Source organism: Myotis nattereri (genome assembly GCF_964212035.1).
Source record: "Myotis nattereri genome assembly, chromosome: 16".
NCBI classification, from domain to species: Eukaryota; Metazoa; Chordata; class Mammalia; order Chiroptera; family Vespertilionidae; genus Myotis; species Myotis nattereri.
The window spans coordinates 21,388,918-21,409,256 of record NC_138091.1 but is presented as its reverse complement, the minus strand read 5'-3'; the positions used below and the strand labels follow the sequence as shown (position 1 = coordinate 21,409,256).

At 42.8% G+C, this 20,339-nt stretch overlaps 2 protein-coding genes across 2 annotated transcripts in view; one reads left to right on the top strand and one right to left on the bottom strand.

The window, feature by feature from the left end:
- Window positions 1-15,295, bottom strand: part of METTL16 (methyltransferase 16, RNA N6-adenosine) — a 66,767-nt gene extending 51,472 nt beyond the window's left edge. Inside the window, exons 1-2 of the mRNA XM_081109364.1 lie at window positions 15,153-15,295; window positions 7,218-7,345 (exon numbers count right to left, since the gene is read on the bottom strand). Of these exons, the coding sequence (XP_080965490.1) occupies window positions 7,218-7,345 (128 nt within the window). The 5' untranslated portion in view covers window positions 15,153-15,295. The remainder of the gene's footprint in view (window positions 1-7,217; window positions 7,346-15,152) is intronic.
- Window positions 15,296-15,413: 118 nt separating this feature from the next.
- PAFAH1B1 (platelet activating factor acetylhydrolase 1b regulatory subunit 1) overlaps window positions 15,414-20,339 on the top strand; it is a 118,139-nt gene continuing 113,213 nt past the window's right edge. The window contains exons 1-2 of the mRNA XM_081109362.1: window positions 15,414-15,478; window positions 16,055-16,379. The gene's annotated coding sequence lies outside the window, so the exon portion shown is untranslated. The remainder of the gene's footprint in view (window positions 15,479-16,054; window positions 16,380-20,339) is intronic.

Below are 20,339 nucleotides of genomic sequence, written 5' to 3'. Positions count from 1 at the left end.
TTGCCCCAGCCAGCTTGGCTCAGTGAATAGAGCGTCCACCTGCGGACTGAAGGGTCCCAGGTTTGATTCTGGTGGGGGGCACATGCCCAGTGGGGGGCATATAGGAGGCAGCCAATCAATGGTTCTCTCTCATCATTGATGTTTCTCTCTCTCTCTCCCTCTTCCTTCCTTTCTGAAATCAATAAAAATATATTAAAAACAAAGTATGGCCTTTTATCCCTCTTTTTTAGATGAGGAAATTCAATCTCAGTAAAGCTAAGAATATTATCTAAAACCTCACAGCCGGTTAGTGGTACCCTTAAGACTGGTCCTTAGGATGACTAAGAATGCCCATTCTTCCTATACCACTCCCTGCATCCCTTACGAGACCACTTCAGAGTTGAACAAACAAATGACACTTCAATTCATCTCAAATCTAATGTTTTGTCTGATATTCCTTTCCCATCATTTGGTGGGTTTATATTTTGGCCATTCTTTTTCTTATATCTCATGGAGTTAATTTAAAAAACATTATAAAAATAAAGACTATTCTATCAAAGCCGAAAATCATCAAAGTCTCCTACCTAAGTAAGCAGGATGGAGAATGATGTCTCAGAGCAACAAGGTCATTTGCATTTAAAAATTAAAAAAATACAACCCCTCTCTCCTACACCTACCCTCCTATAAATATATTATATGGCCAACTAATAAATAAGCTCATGTTGCTCCTATCTTTAAAGCGATGAGGAAGTTCTCCTCAAACTTGCCTCACCCTTTTCCCATCCCTTCATAGACAAATTTGGTTTTTTCCTGAGGGGGGGGGGGGGGGGAAGTAAGTTACTTTTCCCTATTACAAAACAACCACTCTGAACATCCCAGCTCATAACCTTTCAGTCCCTTTCAATGCACAACATATCAATGCAGATATTTTAGTTTTAGTTTGAAACAAAAGTATAATGTTTTATAAAAAGGCCACATGGCATTCCAGGGTACAGAACCTCATCATTCTAAGAACCTACACACTGGTATGTAGATTATTTCCAATTTTCCTTGTTATAACAGCCTTAGGATAAACATCTTCAAATACAGGGTGTCACACAAAAATGTATACACACTTTTAACAGCTGATAACTCAATTTTCACTCCTTTTCAGATTTAACTGATTTGAAATAATGGGTGAAGCCAGACTAAGCTTTGAATAAAGAAAATTTATCTGGTCACACACCCTTCAGGGTGGGGGTCCCCACTGGGGTGCCTGGCCAGTCTGGGTGAGGAGCTGAGGGCTGTTTTCAGGCTGGAGGGTGACTGAAGCTCCCAACAGCTTCTTTTTTTCTTTTTCTTTTTTTATTCTGGGCCAGCTTTAGCTCTCAGGCTTGGCTCCAGCTCTTAGGCCTCTGCTGCTGAAAGCAGGTATCTGGTTTGTTTGGGTTCTATAATCGAAACACTGTTTCAACTCCAGCTCTGAGATCCCGGCTGGCTGAAAGTAGGTTTCTGGGGTTTTGTTTAGCTTCTATTTTGTAACAATGTTTCAAACTGCAAGCTCAGAGGCTGGCAGCGGCATGCAGGGAATGTTGGAGTCCTCTGTCACTGAAGCAAAAACGCAAGCCTCATGTTCGCTTCAAGCTGCCTGGCTGCCGGCCGCCATCTTGGCTGGCAGTTAATTTGCATATCAACCTGATTAGCCAATGGGAGCGGATGTATGGCTAATTACCATGTTTCTCTTTTATTAGATAGGATTCTTATAAATGTTTTATGTTTTAAATATTTATATGCATATTTCATTCAGCAATCTTGTTTATTTTTTAAGTAATTCTCAAATGTATTTTCAGGTAGACAATAACCAAGTTATCTATAAAATATAATTTTCTTTTTCTCCCTAATATTATAACGCAATAAGGAAAGCAGCAGACTAAGCCAGAAAATGTTCTAAGTCACCTCTTAGTGTTATAAGTCTATACAAGTTATTTTTTTTAAAAAAAATGCATTCATATAGAAAAATAATGATAAAATAAAAATTTTTTTAAATCCTATATAATAAAAACCTAATATGCAAATTGTCCCCTTGGGTGGTCGTTTCACAGCTCACTATGATGTGCGCTGACCACCAGGGGGTGGCACAGAATATGGCAGGCGTCAGTGACACAGTGCTGGCAGTGGGCGGCAGTGGAGATGCTGCTGGCCCTGATGGGCCCCAATGAGAGCAGGACCACGGCGGGATGGTAGAGCAGGTGAGGGGGCAGCGCCAGGTCAAGGTGGGTGCGAGTGGGGATCCAATCGCCCCACAGACAGCGACCAGCAGTGGAAGCAGGGGGCGGGGCCACTGCCAGGCTCCCAGGCACTGAGGGAGCTGGGTGGGGGGCCCGGCCCCCATCAATCGCCCCACAGGCAGGATGGTGAAGCAGGTGAAGGCGCGGTACCATGCCAAGCCAGGATGCCAGGCAGGGCTGCGGGCCTGCAGGGCTGCGAGGCTGGGGGCACAAGCGGGGGCCGGATCTCTACAGGCCACCCCGAGGGGCCCGCCTGTGCACAAATTCGTGCACCGGGCCTCTAGTAATAAAATATGCGTTCATTTTGTAGTTTTAGGAGGATATAGGGGGGATAAGTGGTGATGGATGGAGATTTGACTTGGGGTGAACACACAATACAGTGTACAGACCTGAAACCTCTATAATTTTGTTAACCAGTGTGACCCCAATAAATTCAATAAAAAGGGGAAAAAAGCCCTGGCCAGTTTTCTCAGTGGTGAGAGCGTTGGCCCAGGGATTCCTGTTCAAGGGCCCCATACCTCATACCTTGGTTGCAGGTTTGCCAGCCCCAGTAGGGTTGTGTGTAGGAGGCAACCAATCAATGTGTTTCTCTCACATCAATGTTTCTGTCTGTCTTTCCCTCTCTCTTCCAACCTCTCTAAAATGATCAATGGAAAAATAACCTCGGGTGAGGATTAAAAAAAAAGTATTTTTATCTAATTGTCTTCGAAGCATTCACGGATCCTCTGGAGTTTATTTTTGGTTACAGTATTAACCAAACACTGTTTGGTATTAATCAAAATATTGTTTTGATATTAACTAAGATAATGTCTGATTAATAGCTAACAGCACTGCTAACCAAGTATTTCTATTTGGTTAGAAATGCAAAGAGAAATGTCTCCAAATTGTCAAACACTTTTTAAAAGATATTTCTGCTGTATTTTTTCAAACGCTAAAAGTCTTCATTTTAAAATTTTCATTGAAAATTATTTCTTTTATTAATATAAACAAGCACCTTTTCCAATTTCATGCTTTTTTGCCTTGTATTTTAATTTTGCAGATTTGGAAGGAACTCTTATTTGCCTATCCCTTTTTCATTTATGTGTAATTTTATTTTAGGTATGACTTAGGTAAGTGGAAAATAGATTTTATAGAGAAATTATTCTCATGACTGAACAAATATTTATTGAATGTCTATTCAGAAATGTGTTAACAGATCTGTTTGGTCTGCTCTAAGTGATTTTTTTTTAATATTTCTTATTGATTTCAGAGAGGAAAGGAGGGGGAAAGATAGAAACATCTATGATGAGAGAGAATCACTGATCAGCAGCCTATGGATTGAGTCCACAACCCGGGCATGTGCCCTGACTGGGAATCAAACCGGGACCTCCTGGTTCATAGGTTGACGCTCAACCACTAAGCCACACCAGCTGGGCCTGAATGATTTAAAAAAAAAAAAATCTTAAATCATTTACAAAATCTAACCACCTTAAAAATCCTCTTCTGGTTCCTCAATGCCTAAGCAATCAAGGCCATTCTATTTGTATGCTACGAAAGGCTCTTTGTGACTTGTTCTGTTTTCCTTTTAGTCTCATCTTTTCTTCCCCAATCTGCTATCCTATATTCACTTTAGCCCTATCTACATGCAAGTCTCCAAACTTAACATACCTTTCACAAATTCTGTTCTCTATACTTGGAATTCTTCCCTCTGCTCCTATTCATCCTTTAGCATTCAGTTCAAAGACCCAGGACCGCCGAAACCGGTTTGGCTCAGTGGATAGAGTGTCGGCCTGCGGACTGAAGGGTCCCAGGTTCAATTCTGGTCAAGGGCATGTACCTGGGTTGCGGGCACATCCCCAGTAGGAGATGTGCAGGAGGCAGCTGATCGATGTTTCTCTCTCATCGATGTTTCTAACTATCTCTCTCCCTTCCTCTCTGTAAAAAAAAAAAAAAAAAAAAAAAGACCCAGAACCTTCACTAGTAACACCCCATTACTGGTGTCCTTCAGACTTCTGTTCTCAATTGCCTACGAAATACTCCACTTGAATATCCCAGAGACTTCTCATATTCTATATGCTGGAAACTGAAAACATCACCTCCCCCAAATCAGCTCATTTCCCCTTGTCCCTTCTTCAGCAAATGGCACTACTACCTATCCTCTTGCTAATTTGAAATCCTAAACACCATACTGAGCTCCTACTTCTTAATTTCCAACATGTCCTGCTATTCTATCCATGAATTTCTCTCAAATCCATCCAGTAATCTCTATACCTACTACCTCTACCTAGTTAGGCCACTAATGTATCTAATCTGGATTATTAAAACCATTTTCTACTTACTTCTCTGTACCTCCAGTTTTAATTTCCCCTGCAATCCATCCTCCACAATACTCCTAGAATACATCTGCCTAAGCACAATTCTGAATATGTTATTCCCCTACTTTAAAACTTTAGTGAATAAGAACAGGGATGGGTAACTCTAAAGACACTAGAACTCTCCACACCATGTCCTTAAGATAAATTCCAAACTCCTCACTAGGCCTTATAAAGGACAAACATAATCCTCCCCAGCCCTATCTCCGGTCACTTGTCCACCACATTTTAGGCATGTTCAGCTTCGCAGTACCCCCACTACTCAGTGCTCTTTGCACATGCTGCTCCTTCAGTCTGTGATATACTTCTTTCTACCTGGCTATCTTCTACTCATTCTTCAGAACTCAACTAAGATACCACTTCTCTTTCAAATGACTCTCTAAATCCCAAAGCTGAGGTCAGATTTCCCTGTTATGTGATTCCACTGCACACCCCACATATTCTGACACACTGAGGCAAACAAGGTTAATTGCTTGTTTATTTGTCCACTTTCCCCACTGGTGTGTAAACTGCAAAGATAGTTGTTTTTTTTTTGTCTTTTCCTATTCTAATCTGTAGGCAAAACATATATGAAAAACTGGGCCAGACTCAGGGGGAGGAGTGAAAATTGGTAGAAGTACTATGAATAACTTGAGATGTGCAGACGACACCATCTTACTGGCAGAAAGTAGCAATGATTTGAAACAACTTCCAATGAAAACGAAAGAAGAAAGTGCCAAAGCAAGACTGTATTTGAACATCAAAACGAAAAACTGTAGAAGAAATACATAACTTTAACTTTGAAAGAAGACCCTGGAATTGTTAAAGATTTTGCTTATATTGGTTCAGTCATCAATTCAAATGGAGACTGTAGCCAAGAAATCAAGAGAAGACTGAGACTCAAAAGGGCAGAAATGGAAGAATTAGGAAAGATCACCAAGAGCAAAATGTGTCATTAGAGACCACACCCTCGTATTCCCAATTACTATGTATGGATGTGAAAGTTGGACAGAAAAAAATTGATTCATTTGAAATATGGTGTTAGAGGAAAGCTCTAAAGGCCCTGGACCAACAGAAAGATGAACAAGTGGGTCCTAGAGCAAGTTAAGCCTGAAACATCGCTGGAAGCAAAAACGACAAAATTGAAGCTGTCCTACTCTGGGCACATCGCGAGAGGCAAGGTTCTCTGGAAAAGACAATACTGCTGGGCAGGAAAAGAGGAGACCAAATATGAGATGGACTGACTCTAAAAAGTCAGAGAAGTGAGTCTGTGGAGTTGAGCAGGGCTTGTTAAGGACAGGACATTGTGGACATCACTCATTCATAGGGTCACCAGGAATCAGAGCCAACTCAACAGCAGGTAACACACAACCGCTTGTCATTCTTATTTATTGTGGCTCTTCTAGAACTTAGCACAGAATGGTCAATCAATAAATATTAAGTAGTACAAGCATTCATAATTGGGGCTGTGAGTCAACTTTTTACTGAATGAAGTAGACAAATGAAAACTAAGGATTATTTCCCAGAAAAATGAACATAAACATATTTTTAAATACTTTCATATGATTTCTAAGGTATCTTGGTCCCCAGGTTAAGTCCTGCCCTAGGACCTCTGTTTCTAAAGTCATAAGAAGACTGCTAAGAGAAAGGAAGAGATCAGCGCAATGATCCTATTATTCCTTACCTTGTCTCTTCTCCACAAAAATCCTCTTCCTCCTTCTCCGGCACCCATAGCTAAATCACCACACCTTTCCCCAGGCTGACTTGGAATTTCCATCCACTCTGTAACTCCCATAGAGTTTAGGAATGCAATCAAACGTTTCCTTCTCAAGGGTATATCATACACATCAGTTATTACAATCTCCCATACCATTATTATAATCTTAGTCATTTCCTGAAGCAGTCATACTATTTTCTCAATTTTTTAAAATCAACTTTTTAACTTAAATGTAGTGACATCCTAAGTAATAATATCTGTGAAATCACAGTTTTGATATCATGGCTATTATATTCCTACCTCAAAATAACACACTTAAAAAAAAAAAAAGACTTTAGACGCTCACCAGCCACCAAGTTTGATTTTATTTTTTTAGATTTTTAAAAATTGATCTTTACAGAGAGAGGAAGGGAGAGGGAGAGAGACAGAGAGAGAGAGAGAGAGAGAGAGAGACATCAATCGATTGCTTCCTGAACGTCCCCTATCACGGATTGACCCCACAACCTGGGCATGTGCCCTGACTGGGAATCAAACCAGCAACTTTTGCATGCACGGGACAATGTCCAACCAACTGAGCCACACTAGCCAGGGCACCAGCTACCAAGTTTCAGAGCACAATTTTAAGGTTTCTGCAGTTACTCCGGGATCTCTGATGGGTAAGTAATAATTTGGACATTAAGAGGGTTTTGTTTTTTTTAAAGGTGGAAACTAAAAAACATTTGGTCCAATCCTCTCACCTTATAGGTTAAAAAGTTGAAATCCAAAGCGTTACGTAATTTGTCCAAGGTCAGATAAGATGTTTAATAAAATGTCTAGGATTAGTATTCAGGTCTACTATCAGTCCAGTACACTTTCCACTACACTGTATCCATTCAGATTACACTAGAATAATACAGTATCCAGAATTCTTCATCTGTTACCTACCTCACTCTTCCATTCAGATTTATATGAATATGTTGCTTAAAATCTGGATATTTGGATGCCAGATATGCAAAGTCAGGAGGTTTGTCCTTGTATCTATTTCTTGCATGCATTGATTTACTCAGAGCCATCTTTAAAAAGAAAAAAAGGAAAAAACGAACATATTTAGTTTAAAAATATATTAATGGGGAAAACCTATGGTTGCCAAGTCAACAGTTACAGTCAACACATCCTTACCAATCAAGTGAGAAAGTAGAAGATATATTTTTTAAATGTATATAACAAATAAGAATATGAATGATGCTCATCATGATCTGTCATTAGAGAAATGCAAATCAAAACCACAATAAGATACCACTTTACCCATTAGGATGGCTGGCAATTATTTAAAAATTTTTAGAAGAAAATAATAAATGTTGGAAAGGATATGAAAAAATTAGAGCCCTCATGTATTGCAGGTGGGAACATAAAACGGTACAACTACTATGGAAAACAATTTGGTGGTTCTTTAAAAAGTTAAAAAACAGAACCACCATAAGATCCAGCATTTCCAATCCAAAGTATGCGCAAAAAAACTAAAAACAAACATATTTGTTTACCAATGTTCATAGCATCATATTCACAACAGCCAAAAGGTGGAAACAACCCCAAATATCCATATACAGTGGGGCCTTGACTTACGAGTGTCCTGACTAACAAGTTTTTCCGAGATACGAGCCGTCTCTCGGCCCATTTTTTGCTCTGAGTTGACAGAGTAATTCGAGTTAATGAGCTCCTTAATGAGCTCCATCACGGAATGAATTAAACTCATAAGTCAAGGCCCCACTGTACAGATGAATAAATAGAATGTGGTATATGCATACAATGGAATATTATCTATATCTATATATATAAAAGCCAAGTGACTAAAACGACCAGAATGACTGGTCTCTGTGATGCTCACTGCAGCCTGCCAACTGGCCAAATTGGGGCAGGGCTGGCCGGGCACCTCGCCTGACCCCTTCCCCCAGCAGCCCACCTCTCACATCTTCTCTCCCGAGCCAGCTGGCCTCCATTGGCCCCAATTGGGGTGCGGCAGCCAGACACCATCCGTGCACGAATCTGTGCACTGGGCCTCTAGTCCTATATAATAAAAGGCTAATATGCAAATCAACCGAACAGTGGAACAACTGGTCACGATGATGTGCACTGACCACCAGGGGGCAGACACTCAATGCAGGAGCTGCCCCCTGGTGTTCAGTGTGCTCCCACAGGGGGAGCACTGCTCAGCCAGAAGCCGGGCTCATGGCTGGTGAGTACAGTGGCAGTGGTGAGAGCTTCTCCTGCCTCCGTGGCAGTGCTAAGGATGTCCGACTGACGGCTTAGGCCGACTCCCCATGGGGTCCCGGACTGCGAGAGGGCGCAGGCCAGGCTGAGAGGGGACCCTCTCCCCTGGAGTGCATGAATTTCATGCACTAGGCCTCCTATCTACACTAATAAAAAAGAAAAATGGTAATTGGCGTACGGCGATACCCTTTTCATTGGCTAATCAGGGCTATATGCAAATTAACTGCCAACTAAGATTGGCAGTTAACTGCCAACAAGATGGCGGCTAATTTGCATATGTAGGCACAATGCAGGGAGGCGAAAGGGAAAGCAGGAAGAAGCCCCCTGCCACTGACAGTGATCGGAAACCCAGGGGGGAGCTAAGAGCTGGGGGGCAGGGCAAAGGCGGCTCCAGGGCCGCCTTTGTCCTGCCCCCCAGGCATGATCGGGGAATCAGGCGCCTTTGCCACCCTGGCCAGTGATAGCAGGAAGTAGGGGTGGAGCCAGCGATGGGAGCTGGGCACAGTCGAAGCTGGCAGTCCCAGGAGCTAGGGGTCCCTTGCCTGGGCCTAAAGTGAAGCCCACGATCGCGGCGCCCCCCGCTGCCACTGCAGGTCCCTGCTGCCTGGGCCGGACGCTTAGGCCAGAGGCGTTAGGCCTGGGCAGGGGCAGAGCCTGCAACCGCGGGGAGCTGGGGGTCCCCTGCCCAGGCCTGACACCTCTGCCGGAGGCCTCAGGCCTGGTCAAGGGGCCGATCCGGTGATTGGTGATCGGAGGGTGATGAGGGTCAACTCCTCTGGCCGAGGCATCAGGCCTGGGTGGGGGGGCGGAGCCGGGGATTGGGGGGATATGATGGTCCCCTTGCCCAGGCCTGAAGCCTGGGTCAGAGGCGTCAGGCTTGGGCGGGGGGTGGAGCAAGCGATCAGAGGGAGATGGGGGTCCTCTGCCCAGGCATGATTCCTGGGCCAGAGGCCTCAGGCCTGGGCGGGGGCCAGAGCCAGTGATCGGGGGGAGATGGGGGTCCCCTGTCCAAGCCTGACACCTCTGGCGGAGGCGTCAGGCCTGGGCAAGGGGCCGATCAGGCGATCGGAGGGTGATGGGGGTCAACGCCTGAGAGCTCCCAGTATGTGAGAGGGGGCAGGCTGGGCTGAGGGACACTCTCCCCCCACACACACACCCAGTGCACGAATTCCGTGCACCGGGCCCCTAGTATATATATAAAACCCTAAGTGACCTCTCAACCAGTAGGCTGTTTGACTGGTCGCTATGACGCATACTGACCACCAGGGGGGAGACACTCAATGCAGGAGCTGCCCCCTGGTGGTCAGTGCATTCTCACAGTGAGGGCTGCTCAGCTGACTGACTGACTGGTGCCAATGCTGGGCTCACGGCTGGCGAGCACTGGGAGCCTCTCCTGCCTCTGTGGCAGCGCTATCAAGCAGCAGAGGCAGGGTCCACAGGGCCAGGATGAGGGTGAGCAGCCCAGTGCCAGGTCCAGGTTCCTCCCCAGCTGCCTGCCGCTTCACACACTACTTTATCCCTTGGGGAATGTTGGACTACCGGTTTCAGCCGGATCTCAGCAGTCCGACATCCCCCGAGGGGTCCCGGATTGCAGGAGGGCGCAGAGCAGGCTAAGGGACCCCACCAGTGCATGAATCCGTGCACCGGGCCTCTAGTTTAACCATAAAAAAGAATGAAATTCTGATACATGCTAAGCATGGACAAATTTTAAAAACAAGGGTAACAAGCCACATCCAAAAGGGGTATTGTATTATGTTAAATATTGTATTATCCCATTTATATGAGGTACCAAGATTAGGAAAATTCATACAGGTAGAGTAGAATGGATTTTTCTGTGGGTTTGGGAGAGGGAGAAATGATGAGTCATTCTTTAATGGGTACGCGGCTTCTGTTTAGGATTAAAAACTTCTAGAAATGCATAGTGTTGATGGTCGCACAACACTGAATATATTTAACGTCACTGAATAGTATACTTAAAAGTGGTTAAAATGATAAATTTTGGCCGAAACCGGTTTGGCTCAGTGGATAGAGCATCGGCCTGCGGACTGAAAGGTCCCAGGTTCAATTCCGGTCAAGGGCATGTACCTGGGTTGCGGGCACTTCCCCACTGGGGGATGTGCAGGAGGCAGCTGATCAATGTTTCTCTCTCATCGATGTTTCTAACTCTCTATCTCTCTCCCTTCCTCTCTGTAAAAAATCAATAAAATATATTTTAAAAAAAATGATAAATTTTGTTATATATATTTTGTCACAATAATATACACAGCATATGATGAATCTTTTTTTTTAACCAAGGAAAGAAAATTGGAAATTATGCCTTTAAAACTATCAAAGTAGCAGAAGGTACTATAATCTACAGCCAAGAATATTATAATCAGAGGTTAGTTTTACAGTAGCCTTGCATGGACTGATAATTTGTAGTGTACTAAAAATCACTTAAGTTTCAAAAATTATCTTCTATTCCAACTTCCTTTATAAATGTCAGCCTTGTCACTTCTAGGTAGCTAAAACCAAATGAAAACAAACATAATTTGTCTTCTACCAGATTATAAAGAGGAAAAAAGTGAATGTATTTATAGCAATAAATTAAAACTAGAAGAAAAGCCAGTGGTTTAGTAAATCTCTAAGTAGTTGGTAATTTAAAAAATATTTTATAATACTACATATCTCTGCATGGTAGGTGATTTTTCTTTTTTCTTTATACCATTCTGCATTTTCCACTCTTTTTTATAATGAGCATTCATCTAAACAGTATTATGTAAGCCAGAAACCTAGGAGTCACCTGATAGCTCTCTATCCCTCTCATATTCCAAGAAATAACAGTCATGTGGATTTAATCTACTAAAAATCTCCCAAATCCATCAATTTTTCCATTTCCATCAATATAAGCCAAATACAAGCTACCTAGATTGCTATAGCAGTCTCTTAATTGGTCTCCCTGACTCCACTTTTATTCTCTCCATTCTTTTTTCCACTTTGCAGTGATCATTTCTTTTTTTTTCTTTTTTTAAAATATATTTTATTGATTTTTCACAGAGAGGAAGGGAGAGGGATAGAGAGCCAGAAACATCGATGAGAGAGAAACATCGATCAGCTGCCTCCTGCACACCCCCCACTGGGGATGCGCCCGCAACCAAGGCACATGCCCCTGACCGGAATCAAACCCGGGACCCTTCAGTCCGCAGGCCGATGCTCTATCCACTGAGCCAAACCGGTTAGGGCCGCAGTGATCATTTCTAAACACAAACCTCATTACATCCTCCTCGTATGCCCACTTGCTCAAAACCTTACTCTTAGGATAAAAACAAAAAACCTTACTTCAGCATACAAATTAGGTCCAGCCTGGTGTGGATTCACCTATTTCTTCACTATCAGCTTAAGCCTCTCTCACACACACACCCCTGAGCTCATTCTTCTATTCCTCCACTCTGGCAATAGGATCTTTACACAGATTACTCTACTCCTTTTGTCTATGAGAACGATTTCAACCTTTTTCATCTCATGGCACTTAAACTAATTACTAAAATTCTGCGGTACACCAAAAAACCTATTACATTTTTTACTGATCTGACAAAAATTTATTTACATATTTATTCACAGAGGACAGCTATTGCTGTGTGGGCTGTTGCCTTTTTTTTTTTTTAAACCTAAATAGTCAGGTATTACATGTTTTAAAAATTCTCGTGGCACATCAATTAAAAATCGCTGGTCTATAATGTCTCCCCCCCCCCCCCCCCCATCTCCTCCCACCCCACCTCACCTGATGAATTCCCACTCATCCTTACTATCACACTTCAAGCATCTCTTCTTCAGGAATGTCTTTCCTTCCTTGATCTCCCGGTTAGGCCATACCCCCTATTAAGCCATATCCCCTAGCAACAAGCACCTTTTCTGTGCAAGCTTTGTTTGAGATGTAATTTTACATAGTCGTAAATCTGTTCACTCTATTTCAGAAATGTTTTTTGACAGCTTTCTACCCTGCAAATTTAACAACCATTTTCAAAAAAGAACTGTCTTCACCCCAGACCTTTCCAAATCATATATCCAACTGCCCGCTAGACTTCTCATTTGAATGGTTCAAAAGTATTTCATGCACAACATGTCCAAAGTTAAATAACTTCTACCCACCCCCAAATGGCCCTCATCTGACCTTCCCTATTTCACTGAATGACACCACGATCTTTCTGCTGGTGCACAATCCAGAAATCTTTAGTATCTTCTCCACCCCACCTCCCCAATTCCAATATTCTCTATCTCCTCATTATTTCTTGATAATTTTTCACCCTTCACAACTACACATTACTAACCCAGGTCATTATCATCTTTCTTGGATTACGGTAACTGATCTCTCTATAACCGATCTTGCCCCTGCAATCCACTTTTCACATAGCAGACAAGTCTTCTCTATCCCATCCCACACAAATCTGAATATTCTTTGCTAAATCCCCTCAGTGGCTTCCTAAAGCTATTAGGCTGATAAAGTCCAAAATTATTAACAAGGTATTCAGTGATGGCGAACCTATGACACGCGTGTCAAAGGTGACACGCGAACTCATTTTTTTGGTTGATATTTCTTTGTTAAATGGCCTTTAAATATATAAAATAAATATCAAAAATATAAATCTTTGTTTTACTATGGTTGCAAATATCAAAAAATTTCTATATGTGACATGGCACCAGAGTTAAGTTAGGGTTTTTCAAAATGCTGACACGCCGAGCTCAAACGGTTCGCCATCACTGGTATAGATCGTCTAGGCCAGTGGTTCTCAACCTTCTGGCCCTTTAAATACAGTTCCTCGTGTTGTGACCCAACCATAAAATTATTTTCGTTGCTACTTCATAACTGTAATGTTGCTACTGTTATGAATCGTCATGTAAATATCTGATATTCAGGATGGTCTTAGGTGACCCCTGTGAACGGGTCATTTGACCGCCAAAGGGGTCGCGACCCACAGGTTGAGAACCGCTGATCTAGGCCTTGCCTATCCCTCCAGCCTCATTTGTTGCCACTTCCCCTTTCCATCACTGTGCTCCAGACATACTGGCCTTTTCATTTTCCTTCATTCACTCTGACATTTTAAAGGTATGTTATCCTAAATGCGTAAGACCAATGGACAGGGCTCACCGAAGATAAAGACTGACCTTTGCAAAGAGAGCTACAGGCCTGGGATGTAACTACCCACTCTGGCCTGGCCAATTGGGATTTATTATGATCAGACCATGGTGTGTGGTTATTTTGGTGACTGAGCTTATCAGGCCTGCCATGCGGCCCCCATGAGCCTGTCAGGTTTACCGCATAGACCCTTTTTCGTTCACATATGGCAGATTCAATTCATTTCCTACCTCACTCAACCTTTTTGGTCAGAACAGAATGAGTCAAGAAAGCCACTTCTTTGCGAACCAAGCTCCTCATACAGGCAACGGGCACTCCGCTAAATCTACCATGTTCCTCAATTTAGTTCGGTGCCACCTCTCACCCGCCATCAGCATGGTCACCTCCTTCTTTCTCTCTAAGTCTAACCTAATCTACTTTCCTCTTCCTGGCCCATCCTGCCCTTAGCTACAGGGGCCTCCTTGCTCTTTATCAATTCTGGTATACTCCTGCCTCAGGGCTTTCGTGTGTGCATGGTCCGCGTGGACTTTTCTCCGACCAGAAACACATCCGTGCAAGATACCCTGGCCTTGTTCAGGTCTCTGAATCAGCTGTCACCTCACTGATGCCTTTCCTACTGTCTTTACTTAAAAATTGCAGTAGTGAACGCACTCCTGGTTTCCCTTACTTGCTTCGAACTTCTACACAGAACTTACCCACGTGGCATTCCATATATTTCCCTTTTTTTTCTTTTTTAAATCTGCCATGCCAGTGAGCTTTATGAGGGAAAATCTTTCGTCTGTCTTGTTCACGCGATTTCCCAGCACCAAACTAGGCAATCCGGGCCTGGGAGAGTAAGCACTCGGTGCTCGCTGACTGAAAACCCTGGTGTGTGACTCTTCTCACGGAAACACAGCACCTCATTCGGGTGAAGAGTCGCCCATCTTGACTCCCAAAGAGGCTCAGTCCTAAGGTGGGGGCTTTTTCTTCCGGGCTGACCGAGTCGGTCGTAAAAAAAAAAAAAACCAAAGCAGTCGAACCCTGACGCTACTTGTTCCCTTGGTTTCTCTGGAGCCTTAAATAATCTTCTTCCACTACCACGCACCTTAACGCAACCTAGATGTCGCTTTCAGAATTTCGAATCCCTTCTTAACAAATTCCTCCCACGGCAGCCCCCATCTCCCTTTTTCCTCGTTGCCTTCCTTCATAAACCCGACTTTTCCTTCCAAGTCCCGCCACGGCCCGCTCTCCATCTCTCCCACTGCTCCACACTTCATCTTAGCCATTCGGTTTGCCTTCCCGCCTCAGTTTCCGACCTCTCCGAACCTCCTCAGTCCCGGGGGCCTTCCCTACTTCAGTCGTGGTCCCCATTCTATTAGTCAACTCCTCACCCCCCACACACCCCAACCCCTATCGGGTCTCTCTCCCTAGACCCCCGGAGTCCAGCACCCGAGAATGAGGAACCTGGGTGATCCATGGGCTAAGTGAACTCGTCACCACCGTGAAAGTAAGCGACTTACCTCTGCGGGCCAAGTTCCAGCCAAACCACCAACCTGGAGCGGGCCTCTAACCCCTAGTCGCAAACCATATGCAGCGCGAAGCTCCTAGAAACGCAGATGTTACGCTCCCAGCGCGCCGCCATCTTGGGCAGCCATCCAGCCTCGCGATTGGACGATGAACACCTCGCGCGATCTGTAGTAGAGTCTGAAGAAAGAATAAACTGTCGCGAGACTTGGAGTTAGCGGCGCCTTCTGACAAAAAAAAAAAAGGCGGGGCGGGGCGGGGGGGAGGAGGCGTGGTAGCAAGCGGAGTCCTTGGTGGAGGTACCTGCATTAGAATCTGCTAGGTAACTTTTGACAAATGTAGATTTTTTTTTTTAATTGCTTTCTGGACCTCACTCTAGACTTACTAAACCATAGTCTCGGGGGCTGGTCAGGAAATATAGGGATGGAAGTGGGGCGGGGGAGACGGCTTTTAGATTTGGTGGCGGGCAATTAGCGTTGGTTGTGCAACAGGTCTCTCTACTGGGATGTCTCATTTAAACATCACAGATAAACTGTGAGGTGGAAAGAGTAGCTGGGGATCGTTTGCTCAAGGTCTTACACCCAGATGACATCAAGTCCACGTTCTTTGTGTATCTTTACCTGCCTCGAGCTGGAAGCACTATGAAATACATTTCATTTTTCTTTTCAACGCGGTTGTACTAATTTTTACCCTCTGGTAAGTAGAGTGAGCATTAGTCTCCCCATTTTACAATAGACGTCAAAAGGTCTATTACCTGCCCAGGTCGCGGTGCCTGGTCCGGGCACATGTCTAAGTTGCAGTTGGATCCCAGGTCAGGCAGCCCATCCATGTTTCTCTCTCAAACTGATGCTTTTCTTTTTCTCTCCCTCTCCCTTCCTATTTCTGTTAAATCAATGAGAGCATATCCTCGGATGAGGATGAAAAGAAAAAGAATGGAAGAAATTTCCTGAAGCTGAGAAAGATACAAGCCTTCAAATTAAAAGAGTTCACTGTGTACCAAACTGAATGAATTTTAAAAGACCAAGTCAAGTTTTCAGAGTCGTCTCTAGTACAGTATGTATGACTGGTGTTCTTATAAGGAGAGGAGATTAGGTCGCAGACAACGCAGAGGGGTAGCCAAGAAAGGACACAGCAAGAAGATGCCCATCTGGAGCCAAGGAGAGACCTCAGGAGAAACCAAACCTGCTGATGCCTGGATCTTGGCCTTCCAAGCCTCCAGAATTGTGAGAAAAGAAATCTCTGTTGTTTAAGCTACCTAGTCTGTGGTAGTTTGTTGTGGAAGCCCTAGCAAACTTATACAAACCTCTTTGGTTATTGTGTATTCAAAAGTATTTTATTCTTTTTGATGCTATTGTAAATGGAGCTGGTTTTTGTGTATTGATTTTGCATCCTGCAACCTTGCAGAATCTGTTTATCCTACCTCTTTTTGTTGGAATCCTTGAGGTTTTCTACATATAAGATCATGTCATCTGTGAACAGAGGTAATTTTACTTCTTCCTTTCCAATTTTGATGCTTTTTCTTTCTTTTCCTTGCCTAACTGATCTGGCTAGAACTTCCAGTACTCTGTTGAACAGAAGTGGCATAAGCAGGCATTCTTGTCTTATTGCTGCTCATCTTAAAGAAAAAGCTTTTGGTCTTTCACCATTGAGCATGCCATTAGCTGGGGCTTTTCATTTCTGTGTAGCCTTTATTATCTTGAGGTAGTTTCCTTCTGTTCCTAGTTTGTTGAGTGTTTTTATCAGAAAATGGTGCTTAACTTTGTCAAATGCTTTGTCTACATTTGGTTTTCCCCCCTTCATTCGGTTTATGTGGTATATTAATTGATTTTCATATGTTAAACTTTCTTTGCATTCCAAGAGTAGACCGACTTAGTCATAGTGTATTTTAATATGCTGTTGAATTCGGTTTGCTAGTATTTTGTTGAGGATTTTGCATTAATATTAATAAGGGATATTGGTATAGATTGCTTTTTTTTATAGTAGTGTCTGATTTTTGTTTCAGGGTAATCTAGAGTGAGTGTGAAAGTGTTCCTTCCTCTTCAGTTTTTTGGGAAGAGTATGAAGAGGATTGGTGTTCATTCTTTAAATATTCACTATCATTATATCTAATCTGTCTGGAATCTAGTGAGGTATGGACCTTTTCTAAATGGCTAGCTGAATGTTTCACTACCATTAAGATGTTTTTATTATAGGAAAAAACACATAACATAAAGTTTACTGTCTTAACCATTTTTAAAATATATTGTTTTTATTGATTTCAGAAAGGAAGAGAGAGATAGAAACATCAATGATGAGAGAATCATTGATTGGCTGCCTCCTGCACACCCCACACTGGGGATCGAGCCAGCAACCCAGGCATATGCCCTTACCAGGAATCGAACTGTGACCTCCTGGTTCATAGGTCGATACTCAATCACTGAGCCATGCTGGCCAGGCGTCTTAACCATTTTTAACTGTACAGTTCAGTAGTGTTAATTTGAACATTGTTGTGAAACAGATCTCCAGAACTTTCAACTTGCAAAACCAAAACTCTATATCCATTAAACAACAATTCCCCTTGTCTCTCTCCCCCGAGGCCCTGGTAATCACAATTCCACTTTGTGTTTCTATGAATTTGACCATTTTAGATAGCTTATATAAGTGGAATCATACAGCATTTACCTTTTTGTGACTGGCCTATTTCATTTGAACACCATTTTTAACCCATCAATTTGAATTGTCTTCTTAGTAATTTATATAGTTCCCATATATGCTTGGGTTCATTTCTAGGCTTGTTTCATTGATCTATCTGCCTATTTCTATACATGTACACATTTGTTTTAATTACCATAGATTTTTTTGTTTTTGTTTTTTGTTCATCTTCACCTGAGGATATTTTTCCATTGATCTTTTAGAGAGAGTGAAAGAGAGAGGGAAAAACAGAAACATCGATGTGAGAGAACCACATCCATTGGTTGCCTCCTGCACCCCCAACCAGACCCTGAGCCGGGGAGGAGCCTACAACCGTAGTACCTGCCCTTGACCGGAATCAAACCTGGGACCCTTTGGTCTGCAGGCCATCGCCCTATCCACTGAGCCAAACCGGCTAGGGCACCATAGCTTTTTATTGTCTAACTCTTCTCACAAGTTTATGCTTCCAAATAAACTCAGGCACCATTTTACTAAGTTTTCTACAAAAATCCTTTCGAGCCGAAACCAGTTTGGCTCAGTGGATAGAGCGTCGGCCTGCGGACTGAAAGGTCCCAGGTTCGATTCCGGTCAAGGGCATGTACCTGGGTTGCGGGCACATCCCCAGTAGGAGATGTGCAGGAGGCAGCTGATCGATGTTTCTCTCTCATCGATGTTTCTAGCTCTCTATCTCTCTCCCTTCCTCTCTGTAAAAAATCAATAAAATATATTTTTAAAAAAAAATCCTTTCGAGATGTTTTATTGTTATTACATTAAATATAAAGATCAATTCTGAGAGAATCGGCATCTCTACAATATTGACGCTTCCCATTTATATTTAATATGGCTTCACCCTAGCATACAAGACCATTCAGAACAGAGTCCTACTCTTTTCTTCCCATGTTTAGCCACCCTCCAGCCAAACTCACTGTACTTCTGGTCCCTGAACATTCTTTGTGTTCTCTCTCTCTCTCTCTCTCTCTCTCTCTCCCCTCCCCCTCCCCCTCCCTCTCCTCAAGCTGCCCCTCTTCTCCATCCCACTGTTTCAGCTGTCTACAACCTATACATACTTTATGTTCCATCACAAATTGCCACTTCGCCCATACTTCCTGAGTCCTCCATCCAGATGTGACTTCTCCCTCCTTTGAAACTCCATAGTACTTGGTTTGTCATTTTATTAAGGTGCTCACCCCACTTTGTTCTTTGTTGTTATTTGTATGCATCTCTTATTGGTCCGTAATCAGCAATTTTGCATTAGAACAACAGGTCTCAACAATTTTGGATTAGAACAGGTTGACGTTCAACTACTGCGGCCACTGCGGCCGGGCATCAGTCATTCCTTTTTATGGCTGAATAATATTCCACTATAGGATATAGAAACCACATTTTACTTATCCATTCATCAGTTGATGGACATTTGGATTGTTTCCGTTTTTTGGCTATTGTGAACTATTCGTGTACATGTTTTTGTTTGAACACTTGTTTTCAATTCTCTTGCATATATTCGTAAGAGTGGAATTGCCAGGTCATATGGTAACACTATGTTTAACTTTTTAAATTAATGACTTCATCATTTTACATTCCATCAGCAGGGTATGTGTGTTCCAACTTTTATTATAAAAATAATGAGTGTGCGTAGCTTAAAAAAACACTGCTACAAGGCTTATGGCAAAATACAAGTCTTTTCGCCATACCTCTGTCCCATTCCCCAGAGGCAATTACTTTCAATTCCTTTAACTTTTTCCCTTGTTTTTAACCATATTTCTGAATAATATGCATATGCTCCAATTTCATTTGATCAATTCTAGGCATTACATTATGCTGACTTCAGTACTCTAATTATGTTTTCTTTCTTGAACAACTGTTTGGTTTCCCTGAAATTATCATTTGTCATATTTTTACTTGCTTAGTTTTCTGTGTGCTTCTCTCTATTTCACTACTTTTTCCCAAATGTTCCAAACACCGCTCTGATTCTTGATACTTTGTATTTGGCCTGTTTTTCCTGTTTTCTCTTTGGAAGTGCTTATGATCTTCTTTTTATTCCTGGTGTTCTGGAATTTAATGACAAACATCTGCTTTTATTTTTTTTTCGTTTGTTGTGCTAGCCTTTTGGTGAGCTTTTTTAGTCTGGAAACTAAGGCCCTTAGATCTAGAAAATTTTCCTGTAGAATTTCCTTTGATAATTTAAAGATATTTGTTACAGGACTTGTTGAATAATCTAAACCAGCTCCTTTAAAAATATCCAGCAGATGCTTCTAGATGTTTCTGTACTTTGTATTTCATTGTGTTTTTCCAATTATAAAGATAACTAGAGGCCCGAGGCATGAATTCATGCACGGGTGGGGTCCAGCCGCCTGCCCCTAATTTGGGAGGAGGGGGGAACGGGGGCAGGGGGGAGTTTTTAGGGTCAAAGACCTTTGCAGGGTGTATACATGTTTGCTGTTGGCTTTCGGATGAGTTGAAGCTTCAAAGGCGCTTCAGTGTCAGGGACACTTACAGCTTCCATTTCTCAGCCT